This window comes from Lithobates pipiens, unplaced genomic scaffold, assembly GCF_037356315.1.
Source record: "Lithobates pipiens isolate NorthernLeopardFrog02 unplaced genomic scaffold, aLitPip1_a1.2 Scaffold_16, whole genome shotgun sequence".
In the NCBI taxonomy this organism is placed as follows: domain Eukaryota; kingdom Metazoa; phylum Chordata; class Amphibia; order Anura; family Ranidae; genus Lithobates; species Lithobates pipiens.
This window is the reverse complement of record NW_027507748.1, coordinates 207,350,941-207,370,559: the sequence shown is the minus strand read 5'-3', so window position 1 is coordinate 207,370,559 and position 19,619 is coordinate 207,350,941. Positions and strand designations below refer to the sequence as shown.

At 41.8% G+C, this 19,619-nt stretch overlaps 1 protein-coding gene across 1 annotated transcript in view; it reads right to left on the bottom strand.

Moving 5' to 3' along the window:
- ATG3 (autophagy related 3) overlaps window positions 1-19,619 on the bottom strand; it is a 124,903-nt gene that overhangs the window by 19,418 nt on the left and 85,866 nt on the right. The window contains 4 exon segments of the mRNA XM_077480936.1: window positions 10,819-10,850; window positions 10,853-10,933; window positions 10,936-10,972; window positions 17,058-17,092. Coding sequence (XP_077337062.1) covers window positions 10,819-10,850; window positions 10,853-10,933; window positions 10,936-10,972; window positions 17,058-17,092 — 185 coding nt within the window.

Sequence of the window (19,619 nt, the reverse complement as noted above, 5' to 3'; positions counted from 1 at the left end):
AGGAGCATGTTGTGTGGACAGAGGAGAACTGGTCCAAAGTTCACTTAATGATGAAAGCAAGTTTAATTTATTTGGGTCCAATGGGAAACATCATGTTCATCATCAAACTGTGGAAAGACTGAACCCAAAGTGTGTAAAGAAGTCAATGAAAGGTGGAGGTGAAGCGTCATGGTTTGAGAGAAGTCTTTTGCAGCAGGATTTGGGCCTCTTATACAGCTACATGGCAGAGCGAATGTAAACGTTTACCAGAACCTTCTTCAATGACATGCGGTTCCTTCCCTGTGTTCGTCACCCAATTAGCCAGCAATTTTCATGCACGACAATGCCTCCCCATCACACAGCAAAATGGGTAAAGCAGTTCCTTAGAGCTGAAAGCATTGAAATAATAAAATGGTCAGCCCAGAGTCCTGAGCTAAACCCAAGATAAAATCTCTGGAGAATCCTTGGTGACAAAGTTATGGCCAAGAAACCCACTACAGTCACCAAACTGTGGAAGAGACTGGAAGAAGAATGGAACAAAATCACACCAGAGCAGAGTGAGAGACTAGTGATGTCATGTGGTCGTAGATGTGCTGCAGCCATTCAGAGCAAGCCCCCCTCCCCCTTCCTACTAATCGTTGAAACCTTCAGAAATTTTAGTTAATCTTTCTCCGTGCTACATTACTGTTCTCTAATTTTGATCATTTCTACAAAATATAGTTTTTTTTTTTTGTTAAATTTAATTTTGAAAAACAAACATTGTTCTATTAGCGTGGTATAGCCACAACAAAAACTCCATCAAAAGTTGAGCAATGAAGATTACATTATTTCTGAAAAAAAAATCAAGTGTTCAGAAATTGTCTATAATGTATATATAATGTATTTATATTACACACACACACACAATCTCACAAAAGTGAGTACACCCCTCACATTTTTGTAAATATTTTATTATATCTTTTCATGTGACAACACTAAAGAAATTACACTTTGCTATGATGTAAAGTAGTGTACAGCTTTTACATGTCCAAAATGAGCCCAAAGTGTCAATATTTTGTGTGGCCACCATTATTTTCCAGCACTGCCTTAACCCTCTTGGGCATGGAGTTCACCAGAGCTTCACAGGTTGCCACTGGAGTCCTCTTCCACTTCTCCGTGATGACATCACAGAGCTGGTGGATGTTAGAGACCTTGAGCTCCTCCACCTTCCGTTTGAGGATTCCTCACAAATGCTCAATAGGGTTTAGGTCTGGAGACATGCTTGGCAAGTCCATCACCTTTACCCTCATCTTCTTTAGCAAGGCAGTGGTCGTCTTGTAGGTGTGCAAATTTACACTGTTATACAAGCTGTACACGCACAATTTTTTACATTGTAGCATAATGTCATGTTTTCAGTGTTGTCACATGAAAAGATATAACTAAATGATATAACAAAATAGTTACAAAAATGTGAAAGGTTTACTCACTTTTGTGAGATACTGTGTGTGTATATATATATTATATATATATATATATATATATATATATATATAGATGGATGGATAGATGGATAGATAGATAGAGAGAGCGCTATACTGAGTAAACGTAAATTTTTTTAAAAAAAAAACATGTGTCTCTACTGTTTTTCGTTTCATAAGTACTGTGGTCTATTGCAATTTAGTTACCAATCGGACCTTGAGCAAATTCTTATTATGCAACATATGTAGTAATAAGAAACACAGACAAACATATCTCAAAAGCAGCTAACTCTTACTGAGGGGTTAAAATGAATCCATATTTCTAAAATAAAAGTAACTTTTTACCATACAGGAATAAATATTTGTATTAAATGTGAAGCTGGCCTAAAAACGTAACTAGGTAGCAATAGTGCCAAACAGCAGGCATCAAATATCAATATAAAGCTGGCCATACACTGTACAATCTCCTTTAGGACTACCAACAACTATGATTGCATTCAGATTGAATGGATTGCTTAGGATCCCCCCTCGTTTACATAGATTTGATAAATCTAAAACAACATTTTCAAAGCACGATTCAATTGTACTGAGTATAGCCAGCTTTAGCCTTCAATTTTAATTTTGTGTCCCAGTAGAGCACCTTCTCCCTCAGATTTTGTATCCAGATCATTTGAAAATTAAGCCTTAAAAGTGATCATAAACCTACGATTTGTTTTTGTTAAAATAACAAACTTGTTATACTTACCGTATATACTCGAGTATAGGCCGACCCGAATATAAGCCGAGGCCCCCAATTTACCCCCAAAAAAACTGGCAAACTTATTGACTCGTGTATAAGCCGAGGGTGAGACATGCCTGTCCATCCCTGTGTGTGTGTCCGTCCATCCCTGTGTGTCCGTCCATCCCTGTGTGTCCGTCCATCCCTGTGTGTCCGTCCATCCATCCCTGTGTGTGTGTGTGTCCATCCATCCATCCATCCCTGTGTGTGTGTGTCTCCATCCATCCATCCATCCATCCCTGTGTGTGTGTGTCTCCATCCATTCATCCATCCATCCATCCCTGTGTGTGTGTGTCTCCATCCATCCATCCATCCATCCATCCCTGTGTGTGTGTGTCTCCATCCATCCATCCATCCATCCCTGTGTGTGTGTGTCTCCATCCGTGTGTGTGTGTGTGTGTGTGTGTGTGTGTGTGTGTGTGTGTGTGTGTCTGTGTGTGTGTGTGTCCAGCCTACCTGTGTCCCGAGCCTTTGTCCCGAGCCTCCGTCCCGTGTCGTGCCTTGCCTTCGTCCCGTCCCGTCCCGTCCCGTGCCTTGCCTTGCCTCCGTCCCGTGCCCTCTTCGTCGGCGGCCATTGTAAAATTCAAAAGCTGCGCCTCCTCCTTCGCCTGTGATAGGCGGAACACTGAATTTCCCAGCAGCCTGTGTTCCGCCTATCACGGACGTCGTATCATCCTCGTCCGTAGTACGAGGATGAGAAGATGCCCGTGATAGGCGGAACACAGGCTGCTGGGAAATTCAGTGTTCCGCCTATCACAGGCGAAGGCGGAGCCGGAGGCGCGGCTTTTGAATCATAGAATGGCCGCTGTCTGTCTGCTCGACACGCTGATCGAGCGGGCAGACAGCGATGACTCGAGTATAAGCCGAGGGGGGCACTTTCAGCCTCAAAAAAGAGGCTGAAAATCTCGGCTTATACTCGAGTATATACGGTACCTGCTCTGCGCAATGGTTTTGCACAGAGCAGTTCCGATCATTTCTTCTCAGGTCCCTAGGTTCCTCCCCCTCCCAAATGCCCCCAGCACTCGTTCCTTAACCCCGCTCTGTCCATAAAGAGACACAGAGCGTGGCTTGTTGCGGCCCTCCCTTTACTGGCTGTAATTGATAGCAGTGGGAGCCAATGGCTTCCGCTGCTGTATCAGAGCTAATGAAGAGAGAAAAAGCCTCTTCTCTCATGCACATCGCTGGATCGAGATTGGGCTCAGGTAGATGCAGAGGGGGTTGGGGGAGCTGCATGCACAAGGTTTTTTTTTTTTTTTTTTTTTTTTACCTTATTATCTTACACCTTCATTAAGGAAAAAAAAAAGTTCTGTTTTTACAACCACTTTCATGTATCTAAATTAGAAATGGCTCCCTTTCATAATGTAAGTGTGCCCCCCCCCCCCCTAAACATTTCACTGTCTAATGACTGCTGATTGACAAGGGGTATAGCTTTTTCCTGTGAAGTGGATATGGTATGGGCCTAGGATCCAAGAGGGCTCCACAGGGACCCTTTAAAGTCTACCACAAATGCTTGCAGGGACCTCCGTTTGTTTGCATTGTGGCTAGGTTACCTCAGAAATGTTTAAGACTGGTTCAGGTTCACTTTAAAATACCTTCATATCCAGCTCATCTATGCTCTGCAACTGCATATATTATACACACATCATATAGCAAAGAATTAGCCACGTGCACGTGTCCTGAATTAAATCAAGGTATGCTTTTTATGACCCCCTAAATCCCTGTAAAACATCTAGTTAGCTGAAATCATCCTCCCTTTCTTAGCAACAGAAGAATCTGTTACCAGGTTATCCATCGATTAATGTAGAAAATATGAAACTAAAGTGGCTAGCTTAACCACTTCAGCTCCGGACCAATAAACACCTTAAGGACCAGAGGTCTTTTTGCAATTTCGCACTGCGCTGCTTTAACTGGTAATTGCGCGGTCATGCAATATTGCACCCAAACGAAATTTGCGTCCTTTTCTTCCCACAAATAGAGCTTTCTTTTGATGGTATTTGATTGCCTCTGTGATTTTTTTTTTTTTGCGATATAAATGGAAAAAGAGCGAAAATTTTGAAAAAAAAAAGATATTTTCTTCTTTTTGTTATAAGAAAAATCGAATAAACTAAATTTTAGTCATACATTGAGGGCAAAATTTATTCAGCCACATGTCTTTAGTAAAAAAAATGTCAATAAGCGTATATTTTTTGGTTTGCGCAAAAGTTATAGCGTCTACAAACTAGAGTACATTTTCTGGAATTTACACAGCTTTTAATTTATGACTGCCGATCTCATTTCTTGAGGTGCTAAAATGGCAGGGCAGTACAAAGCCCCCCCAAATGACCCCATTTTGGAAAGTAGACACCCCAAGGAAATTGCTGATGGGTATGTTGAGCCCATTGAATATTTATTTTTTTTGTCCTAAGGGATTGAATAATGACAAAAAAAAATAAAAATTTTTTTACAAAAAGTTGTCACTAAATGATATATTGCTCACACATGCCATGGTTATATGTGGAATTGCACCCCAAAATATATTCCGCTACTTCTCCCGAGTATGGGGATACCACATGTGTGGGACTTTTGGGAGTCTAGTCGCGCACGGCACCCCGAAAACCAATCACCACCTTCAGGATTTCTAAGGGTGCAAATTTTTGATTTAACTCCTCACTACCTATCACAGTTTCGAAGGCCATAAAATGTCAAAATAGCACAAAACCCCCCAAAATGACCCCATTTTGGAAAGTAGACACCCCAAGCTATTTACTGAGAGGCATGTTGAGTCCATGGAATATTTTATATTTTGCCACAAGTTGCGGGAATATTACAAACTTTTTTTTTTTTGCACAAAGTTGTCACTAAATGATATATTGCTCACACATGCTATGGGCATATGTGAAATGACACCCCAAAATACATTTTGCTGCTTCTCCTGAGTACGGGGATACCACATGTGTGGGACTTTTTGGGAGTCTAGTCGCGCACGGCACCCCGAAAACCAATCACCACCTTCAGGATTTCTAAGGGTGCAAATTTTTGATTTAACTCCTCACTACCTATCACAGTTTCGAAGGCCATAAAATGCCAAAATAGCACAAAACCCCCCCAAATGACCCCATTTTGGAAAGTAGACACCCCAAGCTATTTACTGAGAGGCATGTTGAGTCCATGGAATATTTTATATTTTGCCAAAAGTTGCGGGAATATTACAAACTTTTTTTTTTTTTTGCACAAAGTTGTCACTAAATGATATATTGCTCACACATGCTATGGGCAGAAGTCAAATTACACCCCAAAATAAATTCTGCTGCTTCTCCCGAGTACGGGGATACCACATGTGGGGGACTTTTTGGGAGCCTAGCCACGTACGGGACCCCGAAAACCAAGCACTGCCTTCCGGATTTAAATATAAAATGCTACCAAAAAACCTGTTAGCGATGGCAGGGATCAGGCCTGACTCTGCGATCGCTGCAGTTATGTGTTTAGTGTTTTGTAAGTGACAGTGATCGATCGATACTGCACTTGGGTGGGCTGGGCAGAGGGGCAAAACGCAGGTGCTAGCAGGTATCTGGGCTGATCCCGCTAACAATGCGTTTTTTTGGAACCCTAAACTGCTGGGGACGCTAGTATAGATCTGATCAGATCAGATATTGATCTGTTCAGATTCTATAGCACTACGGGAGGTGTATGCTTTGCGTGTGGGTGTTAGCGGTACTGGCACTAACCTAGCGCTGCCTGGGGCGACGCAGACCCTGACCCTAAAACCTAATTGATATCACCCGCCGGGTGATCAGGGGGTTAAACCTTTATTGGGTAATAAATGGTGGGTGCCCTGATGCTATAAAAAACAAACTAACCAGAGTCACCCGTAACACTTATACGGTGATCAGTGGTGAAAGGGTTAACTAGGGGCAATCAGGGGGTTCAAATTTTTATTAGGTAGTATATGGGGGTCCCTGGCGCTATATAAAAACCTGACAGGGAACCTAAATAACTAACTGGCTAACCAGCGTCACCAGTGACACTTATACTGTGATCGCTGGTGAAAGGGGGTGAAAGGGTTAACTAGCAGCAATCAGGGGGTTAAAAACATTATTGGGTAGTATATCGGGGTACTTAGCGCTATAAAAACCTGGCGGTGAACCTAATAAAATAACTAGCTACCTAGCAACACTAGCGACACTGATGCAGCGATCAGAAAAATGATCGCTTAGTGACACTGGCAAAAGGGGGTGAAAGGGTTAACTAGCGGCAATCAGGGGGTTAAAACCATTATTGGGTAGTATATCGGGGTACCTAGCGCTATAAAAACCTGGCGGTGAACCTAAAAAAATAACTAGCTACCTAGCGACTGTAGCGACACTAATGCAGCGATCAGAAAAACGATCGCTTAGTGACACTGGCAAAAGGGGGTGAAAGGGTTAACTAGCGGCAATCAGGGGGTTAAAACCATTATTGGGTAGTATATCGGGGTACCTAGCGATATAAAAACCTGGCGGTGAACCTAAAAAAATAACTAGCTACCTAGCGACACATGCAGCGATCAGAAAAATGATCGCTTAGTGACACTGGCAAAAGGGGGTGAAAGGGTTAACTCTAGGGGCAATCAGGGGGTTAAATCTTTATTGGGGGGTGATAGGGGGCTACCCTGGACCTAACACTAACTGTCCTGACAGTTTTTACTGTCACAACTGACACTGAATGCATTGATCAGTAAAGAAATGATCAATGCAATCAGTGACACTGTGACTGGGGGGGAGGGGGGGGGATCGGGGGGGGGTTTGTGTGCCTGTGTGTACCTACATGTCAGTGTAGTGTTGGTGCACACTTACTATTAGTCTTCTCCTCGTAGTCCGGTCAAAAAGACCGCCCTTCCTCCTTCCTGTGTAAACAATACACAGTGGGAGGAAGCTTCTCATTGGCCAGGAGCGATCCAGAGGGGGTGGCCGAAAACCAACGGCCATCCCCTCATCACGGAGCGCTCCTGGAGCGAACCGGACAGTCGTATCCAACGGTACATCTACGTGATTGTGCCTGCCTGTGCCATTGTGTTGACGTACATTGGCACTACGGCGGTCCTGAAGTGGTTAAAGGCCAAGTTCACCTTTCGAAAAAAAAAAACTCCAGCTCCTACAGCCTCTCAGGATAGCTGTCTGACCGTATGTCTAATATGGGCAGGCTGTTATTTGAGTGGGATAATCAATGCACTTCAAGGACCCTCATCCGCACCCACGTACTTCATTAGGAAATACAAGCCGTCAGCTACAATGGATGACGGTACTTGTAGTCTACTTATTAAACAGGAAACTATGAATGAATGGACATAGCCCTGTGGGCAGATCTCCTAACAGCTGCACTTTTTTCAAATTGTGAGAGTGGGTGCAGATTCTGGAACACGTTACACCCTAAGGCCCCTTTCACACTGGGGCGGAAGGTGCGTCTGCGGTAAAGCGCCAATTTACCGTTGGATTTGCGGCGCTATTCGGCCGCTAGCGGGGTGGTTTTACTCCCCGCTAGTGGCTGAGAAAGGGTTAAAAACCACCGCAAAGTGCCTCTGCAGAGGTGCTTTGCTGGCGGTATAGCCACGCTGCCCCATTGATTTCAATGGGCAGGAGGGGTGGAGGAGCGGTGTATACACCACTCCAAAGATGCTGCTAACAGGACTTTTTTTACCGTCCTGCTAGCGCATCGCTCCAGTGTGAGAGCCCTCGGGGGCTTTCACACTGGAGAGACAGCAGCGGCTGTTTCAGGGCGCTTCGCAGGCGCTATTTTTTAGTGCTGTAGCGCCTGCAAAGTGCCCCAGTGTGAAAGGGGTCTAAAAAAGCAGGGAACATGTAACAAGTTCCAAAGGTGAACTTATCTTCAGAAATAAACTATTGTAAAACATTTGAGGAAGGATCCTAACATGTTCCAAAGTTTCCATCTTTATTAAGTTTGTGAATAAGGCCTCGTTCACAAGGGGCGTATGAATCCATACCCTGTGTGAGGAACGTTTTTACCCACACGAGGATGCACGGGTGTTCAGGGCAGCTCATCTGCATGGATGTCTCACTGGGAGCAGCGACTGTTTGTGCAGCTGCTATATCCCAATTTACGGCATTGTGACAGCCTGCATGGTGAGATACAGAACAGCTGTGCACCCCCCATGCGGGTAAACATGTTCCTCACATGAGGTTCAGATTCATATGCCCCTTGTGAATGAGGCTTTAAACGGATTTTGATTATTTCAAAATTCTAACTTTTCTAAATTCTTCCTGCAAGAGAAGAATGGTTTTCTATCAGAAGGAAATGACTAAAGTTCCTAGAATGGTTAGCACTTATTGCATCATCAGAATTGTAACTAACTATGCAACCTTAAAGTGTTTGTTAACCCCCACAAAAAAATAAAAAAATTGATCCTGCGCCTTTAAAGCGTTTTATACAGCACAGTGCTTGTGTGGTGTCATTTGGCCCCTTGTAACGCCTGGCTGATCCTGACAGTTTCTGCCCCCCCCCCTTTGTAAACTGATCACGGTTTATCATGACTGCTAAACTCTGACACCGTCATGGTCAGTTTACATGCCTCCATCATCCGCAGCTCTCCTGTCCTCCTCTGTGCCCCTTTCCCCCCTCCCTCCCTGCCTGTCGGATCCTGTGACAGTGCCCACACCCGCAACTCCTGTTGCTCTCATAAACACTTAAAATCTTACACATTCCTTGTTTTTTCATAATGACAGCTTCTTCTGTGTTTTTTTTTATTTAAAAAAAAAAAAATGCCTTATTTACTGAAATTCAGAGAACGGTTCTCCGCAATCATGTGACCCGCCGGCTCTCTCTCCTCTCCTTCTCGCTGAGCTGATGTCAGCAGGGGAATCTCAGCCATGCCCGCTGCATCTGTTAGCCTGGCAAAGGAAATAGCCGGCGGGTCACGTGATCGTGGGAAACCACTGTGAAATACGGTAGATAAAGCATTTTTTTTTATAAAACACAGACAGGAGCAGCTGTCATTAGGGACGGGGGAGGATCGAGTTAACAACTACTTTAAGAAACACATTACAGCTTTCATATGTACCAATAGTTCATTGGCTGAAAATTTAACTTGTTGTTGTAATACTATAAGGATGTTTGGAAAGAATACAAAAAAGCTGAAGTGCAGAGGTCATTAGTTTAAAGCGAAACGTCAGTCATTTTTTCAACATTCCATCTATTAAATGTTCTGCCCTTGTTGTTTAACTTTTGATACCTTATATGGCCCACTTTCTGTTTCTTGTCTGGTAATAAGCCTAGGCTTTAGGCATCATGCACAGCTCTCTCTCTCTCACTCGAGTTTGCCAGGAAGGAAGGGGGGGGGGGGGTGAGTCATAAGAGGGCCAATGAGTGCTGCAGGTGTGTGTGTATAAATCCAGGAGGTGAACAGGCAGCAGCTTCAGCTGCCCACAGTTAACATGATTCCAGCCAAACTTGTGGAGGGAGATTTCTGCAGCATGTACCGGCAAGTACCAGGTCATAGTATATAAAAAAGTAATATGCAAAAGTGGTTGGAGGGAAGCTTCAGAATGGCAAAGATGCTTTTATAACAGACTGCAGTTCCTCTAAGTTCTGTGTAACTATTTCATAAACTGTTGCAGAAAGTTCTCTGTGTACAGAGTATATTACACATATTACAAAACAAACCCCTATTTTTCTTTGAAGTCATAAATTACAGGTACACACCGAGATGATCAAAGAGAAATGAAAAAAACAAAAAAATAAATCCATGCAGTTTTAATACAACATACGTTCTTAAACCATTTGGATCATGAAAGACCCTAAAAGCATATTAACTTTTGGTTTGGAATTTGGTTTGCTGGGGCTTGAAGTAAGGCGTCCCCTTGATGTCAATGTGTTTCATGGAAAAACCCGCTTCCTCAGGACAGAACGACAATGTAACCTAATACAACTTGGCACAGAGGTACAACAGAAGCACTGGTATCTCCCGGGCAGACATAGGGGCAAGAGGAAACCACCAGGAAACCACCAGCAGAACACAGTGAATGAGAAACCAACCCACAGCTATGGCACCATTCAAGGATTAGAGGAACTGGTGGTTGTTAGGCTGGCCACACAATTTTCATTTAGATTTACCAAAACCATATAATATGACATCAAACCTAAATACTTTCAATGTGAGTGAAATCAGACAGGTCCCTTGCACTACATAGTTGAAGGTAATTGTAAAGGAAATTGAATAAGAAAATTGTATAATGTATGGCCAACTATAGTATGTAGATGTTAACACCCCCCCCCCCCCCCAAGAATCCTTAAAGCCACCCCAAATCAGTGGTGTGTGTGTGTGTGTAGAAGAACATTGGTTCAGGATGGCACTAACGGCTGCTGACTATGTATTTCTTCCCTTATTGCCACACTGGCAGAGTTCACATTACATCAGCTCTGTTTCAAGTTGCTACTCAATTATGAAAACTGCATAAAATTCCTCTATATACATTATGTGGACAGAACATCATTAAAGTATAACAAGTGTTCAGTAACAAAAATAACAGCGGCGGTTTTAAATATAAAAAGCATGCACAAATACACAAATCAAACAGCCTGCTGTAGGAACTTTAAAGAATGTAACTTCATCTGCCATAATCCCCCAAGACATACCTCATCATAACCAAATAACCAAAGCCTTGGCTTTGATAATACTTGTCATATGTGATGTAAAGGTCATAAGTCCTGGTCTGTAAGATCGCATCATCACCCACAACATCAGCTTTTGTTTGCATGCTTCTGCAATTTTTGCTCTGTCCACAGTTGCCTAATTCGAGAAGGAATAAAAAAAACAAAAAAAAACAAAAAAAAGTCAAGTCCCCCATTGCAATAAATGCTAAAACAATAACGGACCAACATTTCTAAATACACCACCCCCCCCCCCGAATGTACTCCGAAAAAAGCTGCAGATACATATATAGAATTATTTCATTTAGCCTGCAAGCTGAACTGATTAATCATGTTCCTTTATTGATGCTAATAGCATGGATGGATGGATGGATGGATGAATGAATTCCCCCAGACTGGCAATTGTTTTAGAATACCCAAACAGTGTCTGCATCTGATTGGATGCATGCGCTGTTTAGCAGACAATTTTCCAACAGACTCCTTCGACAAAAATTGATTGAACCCGAATACAAGGTGTTACTGAAGGCGGGGGGATAGGAGCGTCAGCACTCTGGAGCGGGAGAGGAAAGTTTCTCCCGCCTCTCTGAAAGAGGACACAACTTCTTGTATGTAGTCAATGCTACTACTGTACAGTGCATTGCGGTGTCCCCAGTAGCCAGACAATTCTAGAATGTGGATGATTGCATTGAACTAAGCTGGCCCACAGCGAATCAAATTTTAAGAGCATACATGTTCAGATTTAAACTGGAACTCAAGCCAATCTTTTTATTTCTTTAATAAGAATAGTGAAAGATTAGAACCTCTATCAAATTATTTCATCTGTAGGTATCCCCATTTGTTAGATCGATTTGTTTATATCCCAGGGACACCAGTACATTGCTGTAAGGCGAATTTTAGAGGTGCACCGAACGGAAATTTTGGTGTGGAAACCGAAAATGCAGGATGCACTCGGCCGAAAACCTAAAATGACAGTTTTTTTTAAATATATATATTTTTATATGCAATTGTATTAGATTCAACTTTTTAATTAATATCATGAATTTAAATGAATATGAATAAATTGTCGGCCATCATCAGAAAATTTAGCGCAAGAAAAGCTCAGGAAAAAACACATTCCTTTAAATTCTATGTATGGCTGCACACTGGTCCATTGCACTTCCGTCGTGGTGTTAAAAATCTTGCTTGCTGCATTTTTGGTCAGTTAAAAAAAACTTGCACCAAAAATGCAACTCCCTGCTGAAATGCATTAAAAATGCATCAATAACACACCTTTGTTAGGTTTTTGATGTGCTTTTTGAGTCGCATGACCTATGAAAAACACTTTATTTTCTTTATTGGAAAAGTTCTGAAAATGAAAGCCTTAAAGTATACCTAAACCCAAAAAAGTGTATCTATGGTCGAAATGTAAAATCATGTGTTCATTTCTACACTGTATTTCAATTATTTCCAGCCTACTCCAATAATCTGAAAGATCTTGAAGTTCAAAAATGTTCTTTTGGAAGAATGCCATACATTTATATCCATGAATTCTGTGACACGTATTCACTATGCCCTGTGCGTAGGCACTGCTGTGTTCCACATTTCAGAGCCTGCCTTCTGATCTACAGAGGTACTGCTGAGTGGAGGACTTTCAGGACGTGGGGTCAATACAGGAATGGCTGCTTGCAGGCAGCAAGGTATCATGGGATATGTAGTCTTTAGTCACTGAACGTAAACAGCAGAGGAAAAGCTACAAAGCTTGCAGGAAATCCAGGAAGTTGTAGAAAGAGATAAACTGTAGACAGGGAGCACTCAAGACAAGAAAAGGAGATTCTTCATTTAAGCTTACATTGGATAGTCAAAAATAACCCACACGTGTATTTCTTTTACAATGCTGATACAATAAAAGTGAATGTGGTGACCATAGAACTCTTAAATTATGACAGCCTTCCAATTCTTAACTGTGGTAGCTGCATTCGTTTTCTTTTTTAAAGGTTAAGTTAAACTTTTTAAAAATGTTTTATAAATGCACACATACATACATATACATTATATATATATATATATATATATATATATATATATATATATATATATATATATATATATGCTGGATAAAATGCGCATTTTAGAGATAAGAGAAAAAGCTGCCGATAATGGCACCAAAAACACAAGTGATTATTTTGCTGCAATCTTACTGTGCTTATGCGACTCAAAAACTGCTTAAAAAAACGCAACATTGATGCGTTATTGATGCGCTCTTGCTGTGATTTCAATGCATTTCAATGGGGAGGTACGTATTTTTTTTTTTAATTGGCCAAAAATTAAACAAGCGGGATTTTTAATACAACTGAAGCACAACCAACCAGTGTTAAGAAAACATAGAATTTAAAAGGGATACATTTCCCATGAGCTTTTCTTGAGCTAAAAGGTGCCACTAATGGCCGACAATAAATTAATATTCATGATATTAATTAAAAAGCCGAATATAATGCAATATATATTTTCATTTATTTTTTAAATGTACTTTTCGGTTTTAGGGCAAGTGTATCCTGCATTTTTCGGTTTCGGCACCAAAATTTCCATTCGGTGCATCTCTAGTGCATTTACCTGTGATCAGTGCATCATGGGTGCAATGCCAGGTTCCTGCAATTTTTCCTCCAGCTCCCTGCACATACCTCTGTACAGGCTTTCTGCTGGAGACTGGGGAAATGTCAATGGTCTGAGTACAGTGATCAACACACTTGTTTTCCATTAAGAATTAGAAGTCGGTCTATTGTGGTGGTAAATAAGACATGTAGTTCATTCATTTACAGATTTCTGGGGTGGGGGCTTGCTTAGCAAAATGTTACATCCCAAGTACAAAATGTACCATGTAACATGTTAAAAGTGAAGTTGGCTATATTTTCTGTTTTCAGCCTGGTGATCTTGCCGTTAACACACTTCCTGTCTAATGTGGGCCACAGATGTATAGATTTTTGTATGAGAATTTGAATTTTAACTACTTCAATACTGGGCGCTTTCGCCCCCTTCCTGCCCAGGCCATTTTTCAGCTTTCAGCGATGTCGCACTTTGAATGACAATTGGGCGGTCATGCAACACTGTTCCCATATGAATTTGGAATAATTTTCTTCACACAGATAGATTTTTTTTTATTTTTTTGCTATAAAAACAAAACAAAAAAATTAAATATCCCAAAAAGTTTTTTTTAGTTTCCGTCAGAAAAATTTGTAAATACTGTATTTATCGGCGTATAATAGGCACCCCAAATTTAGGAGGGAATTTAAAAGAAAAAAAAACTTTTAGGAGGGAAGTTTAAGGAAAAACACCTTACATTTAAATGCCCATTAATGCAGCCTTGTCAGTGTCATTTGCAGCCTTGCATTGCAGCCTTGTCAGTCATTTGCAGCCTTGTATGTTATTTGCAGCCTTGTCAGTGTCTTTGCCATTTAAAAAAAGGCCCCGCCGAGATACAGAGAGGATGTCCTGTGTATCTCGGCGGCGCTCAGTAGCTCTCGTTCCTTTCTCTGCGGCTTTCAGCTATTTTCGGCCGCACTCGGCCGTTCTCTGCTATTTTTGCCCGCATGCATGTTATACTCAGTTAAAAACAAAGAGGATAATGTAGCATTAACCCTAATTTGAGTAGCAGGACAGGAGGGGGCGGCGTGGACACAGAGCAGACAGTCAAAGAGGGGAGGGGGGAGTCGATGGAGGAGAGGAAATAGGAGACACAGAGCAGGCTGTGGCTGATGGAGGCATGTACACTGACAACGGTGTCATATTGTGGTCAGTGTACAGAAGGGAGGGCAGAAACTGGCAGGATCATCAGGTATTTTAGGTGATACGGGGGTCCAAATCACACAGCACAAGCACTGTGCTGTATATAATGCTTTAAAGGAACGGGATCTATATTTTTATTTTTTTGGGGTTAACAAGCACTTTAAGGTAAAAAAAACTTCCATTTTCTCTACACTGTGGTTGAAAAGGAATGTCGATTTTTGATTCCACTAACAATTAGAAAATCAAACAAACCTTCTTAACCACTTGCTGCCCACCCACCGTCAAATGGTTACTATACAATTGCACTTAATCACTTAATATAGCCATGACATTTAAAGTTGTTATTAAGTTCAGCCTGGTGCTGGGGAAAAAAAAAAGTGTTCTTCCTGTATCAGGAATGCCAGCTTGCAACCCTCACATGTACCACAGCTCCTGTGCACAGGCTGCTAAACCTTTACATAAACTTTAAGTCTGAAGATGAACACTGCCACCTTCAGGCTACAATATTCATATGCAAAGCCTTCTGCTTCCGTTTAATGATTAATTACAATACAAAAAAAAATAAAAAATTGTCAAACTATCCTCAATTTAACAGAATCTTGCCGACACTTCTAAAAACAGATCAACCGAATTTCGGTCCATGTATAGGCAGGGTGGTTGTACAGAAGTCGATCGTGATGGACTTCTATACAACTGCCCTGACGAATTTTCCCAGCTCGGTCAGCGGCACCAGCAGCGCAGCAAAGTCTCCCCACTGTCAGAGTGCAATAGCTCAGCTGGGTGGATTCCTCCATTAACATTGAATGTGAGGATAGGGGGATTGAGTAATTTTTATTTTCGTTCAACTCCCTGGTTGATCAAAAAAAAAAAAAAGAAAGAAAGAAAAGAATCATCTTCCTTAAAGTGATTGTTAACCTCAGACAAGAAATATGAACAAAGCATAGTGGGTACTTAGTGTGTAGTGTCTCAATCCAGAGCACTAAGTGCCATTTCTGTCTGCTGCTTCGTTCCTCTGCTAGAAGCAGGACTTCTGACAATTTTTCCTGACACAAAGATAAAAATGGTGATGAGGAGGGACCTCCAGCTGATTGACAGGCTCAACTCTGTTCCTGTGTGAAAAAGGGGTGGAGGAGGTTGAATTCCTTTCAATCAGCTCCCAGAGCTCTCTTCACTGATGTAACTTCAGTCCTCCACCCTCTGCTTTTCACAGCTGAGAGATCCCGTGTAAATTCTGCACTTTGAAGGGATGTAGGGTAAAATTGACAGTAGATAAACAGGTACTATTGATGTAGGAGGATATGTTTAATCTTTGTATCACCTGATGCCAGTCACTTCACTAGGTATATGTAAGGGTTTGCAACTACTTTAAGGCCCCTTTCACACGGGACGGATCAGTAATGATCCGCCCCGTGATGATCCGCTCGCTCAGCGGGGATCGCTCCGTTGTCCCTGCTGAGCCGGCGGCGGACAGGGCAGTCTCTGCACACTGTGCAGGGACCGCCCTGTCAGCTCTTCGCTCTCCTCTATGGGGGATCGGATGAGCACGGACCGTCTGTCCGTGTTCATCCGATCCGCTCTGCAGACAGATAGAAAAATAGGATTTTCCACCGTCTGCAGAATGGGACAATAGCGGAGTCGGACGATAGCGGGTGTCTGTGGATGTTTATCCGCAGACACCCGCTATCCCATAGGAATGCATGCATGTTCATATTTCATCTGCAAACGGATGGATGAAATAAGGACCTAATGTCCGCATGTGTGAAAGGGCCTAAGTCTGACCTGGGCATCTAGTAATAAATGCCTTCTGGCCACAAAACAGTTAAGATCTTCCACCAAACCTCCTTGTCAGCAGGTGATCTGCCACATGTAGGGTGGTACATGAACTGTTTATATGACATATGTTAATGTTTGTAGAGTTTAAGGCAACTGTACAGATGGTTAATGCCATGCGTGTGCCAGTGGGTGGTGAGGGGGAGGGTGAGTAGTTTGATTGGTCTAAGCCTGCCTATGAACCCTCTTCCTGGGGGTTGAGAACACTGTCACTACCACAGTATTTTATTTTGTGCCACTTTATCTTGTCTGCTGGTTCATTGATTAAGTTCTGCTACTTAGTTACCCTTGAGGATCCTAGACACAAGATATGATAGTATAGTGCATATCAAGAATGAAGCATTAGTTCATTAGAAAAAAAAAAAAATGGTTGGTATTGTTCCCAAATATAGCGAGGAAGGCCTGGGAACACAAAAAGAATCTTCTAGAGTTTTTGCAGCTGCTTTGCATTTTAATTAAGAGAGCCTTCATACAACAGATATTCTATCAGACAGTTGTTTCATAGGACGTTTCCCTTGTGTGCAAAATTTTTAAAAAAGCTTAATACTCTTGCAGATTAAACTTACTGGTTACTTATCTATATAAAAGTATTTGTTTACAGAATGTCTTTCAAAATATAAAATTCTAAGGCTTACGTCATCATTTTCCAGCAATCCGCTTTCTTCATATTCTAGAAAAGAAAGTAAATTATAAATTTGGTTTATAAATGACTTGGTTGTCAGCCATTTCTGTTTGGTCAACCTATCCATTTCACAAATATTTACCGTATTTATAGTGTATAACAACCGCTGGTGTATAACAGGCACCCACATTTTAAGAGGGAAGTTTTAGGAAAAATAAAAATTTTTAAATAAAATCTTTGAAGCAAATTAAGGGTCAGTGCCCATCAATGTCCATCTGCAGCCTGATCAATGTCCTCAATGCAGTCTGATCAATGTCCTCAATGCAGTCTGATCAATGTCCTCAATGCAGCCCAAATAAAGTCCTCAATGCAGCCTGATCAATGCATCAATGCAGCTTGATTATTGTCCTCAATGCAGCCTGATTATTGCCTTTTTTAAATTAGCGTCATTTGCAGCCTCACTATCTCTCTGACCAGAAGCCTAAATCAGGAAATCACTGTGCCGCCATCTCCTCTCCACCCGCCTCTCATGTTACACATACACACACACACACACACAGTCCCGCCTCTGCCATTGGATCAGCTCCAGTGATAGGCAGAACACTGGTCCAATGCTGGTGGCGGAGGCAGGACTGTGTGTGTGTGTGTGACGTGATAGCCGAGTGAAAGCCGAGGAGACGAGTGGAGAGGAGATGATGGCTCGGTGAGGTACGCTGTCAGCGTATAACATGCACCCCTCCTTTGCCATCGATTTTCAGGGGAACAAAGTGCGTGTTATATGCCGATAAATACAGTATCTAAAGTTTTGCATTTCTGTCAGATGCAATTAAATGACAACGCAATGCCCATGATTCTAGTTGAATGCCAGACAAATAAATTAGTGTTCTTAGGCTCCATTTCACACTTGTGCGATTTGTCGATCCATGGCACCCGTTTAAGTCGCTGCGGTGCCTGCACTACTTTGGTATGACTTAAGCCTTGTAAATACGATCAGATTTTCTGCAGACAAAACCTCAGACTTTTGTCCGTAGGCGCGTGCCTGGATTTTGTATTGCATACAAACGCTACAAAATTGTCGGCCAACAAACGCGAACGTAGTGACGTACTACACATACTACAAGCCGAAAAAGAGGAAGTTCAATTGTCAGGCGCCACCCTTTGTGCTCCTTCTGCTAATTTCATGTTTAGTAGAAGTTCGGTGAGTGTTGATTCGGGCTTTTCATTTCGCACTTTTCAATTTGTTTCTGAACGGCCGTTTGTCAACCAGCCATGTTGCAGAATCGGAGGACATAACGTATTATTTATTTTGGCCTTGGAGTTATTGCTTTGACCCAAGTCCAGTCCAGGAACAGGAGGATTTCTTGGACCAAAAATTGGTTTCTTTATTAATTGTGACCAATTATGTCATATGCCTTTGCCGTGGAAGCTCCAGGAGAAAAATCCAGATGATTTTCGGAATTCTCTTGGCATTGTTGACCCCCCCCCCCCCCCCCCATATTAAAGAGGCAGGACACATGCATGAGGCTTTTATTTTATTTTTTGGTTGAATAATGATTTGATTTGGTATATTTTTTCTACATTTTTGGATGCAGAGAATGGACTTTTTGGTTAAGTTCTATTGGCAGATATCATGTCTAATTTTATTTTTCATTTTCTAATGCACAATAAAAAAAATTGTGGAGAATACTACTCGGCTGTGTTTTACTTCAAATGACAGTTTGGGAGTAGATCATTTTACATTGTATTCTTTAAAATGTAACTAACAAGGGACACCAAAATAGCTGTATCTTTGATCTTAAAAACTACAGTATAATAGTGTTGTGGTAACTTGCCCAAAAAAACAAAAAAACAACAAGCATAATAATATTAATCTTGATATCACTAGAAAAAGAAAAAAGCCTTTGAATATTTGCCATAACTCCATCGGTATCACCAGCAAAGAAGCTTCGTTATTATCCCATTAAAGAAGAGAATGTGTGCTGCATTTCGAGATTCGATAATTTGCCACATCACGAATGTTAATTCTCCATTAGGAATGCTAGTTTACAAGACCGACCGTTTCTGGCTTGTCCTTGCTTCCGAGCATGCTTGATTGTACTTTTATCCAATGGACTTGTGTACATACGCCCGAAAAATCCAACAGACATTTGTCCGTGGAAAATTTTAAAGCCTACCATCCAACATTTGTCTGTGGAAAATCCAACAATTGTCCGATGGAGCGTACAAACGGTCAGATTTTCCGCCAACAGCCTGTCACACAATTCCCATCAGAAAATCCAATCGCGTGTACGAGGCTTTAGATCCATTGAGTGTAAAGTTGGATTTAAAGTCACGTTCCAAAGTCACAGTGGAAATCGTGCGACTTTGGAGATGCACTAATATGAATGAAGCCTAAGTGTAAATGGAAGTTGTGCCCATAAAAACAGGCAGACAGAAGGCAAAGGACCAGTCGCCATTATTGCCTGTGCCCTCTCTGCAGCCGATCCTTCTGTTTTACTGATCATCCCTCCCTTGTTCTGCACAGTGTATTTTCTTTTTCTTTTTCTTTTTTTTTCTTTATTGCCACATCAGCGAA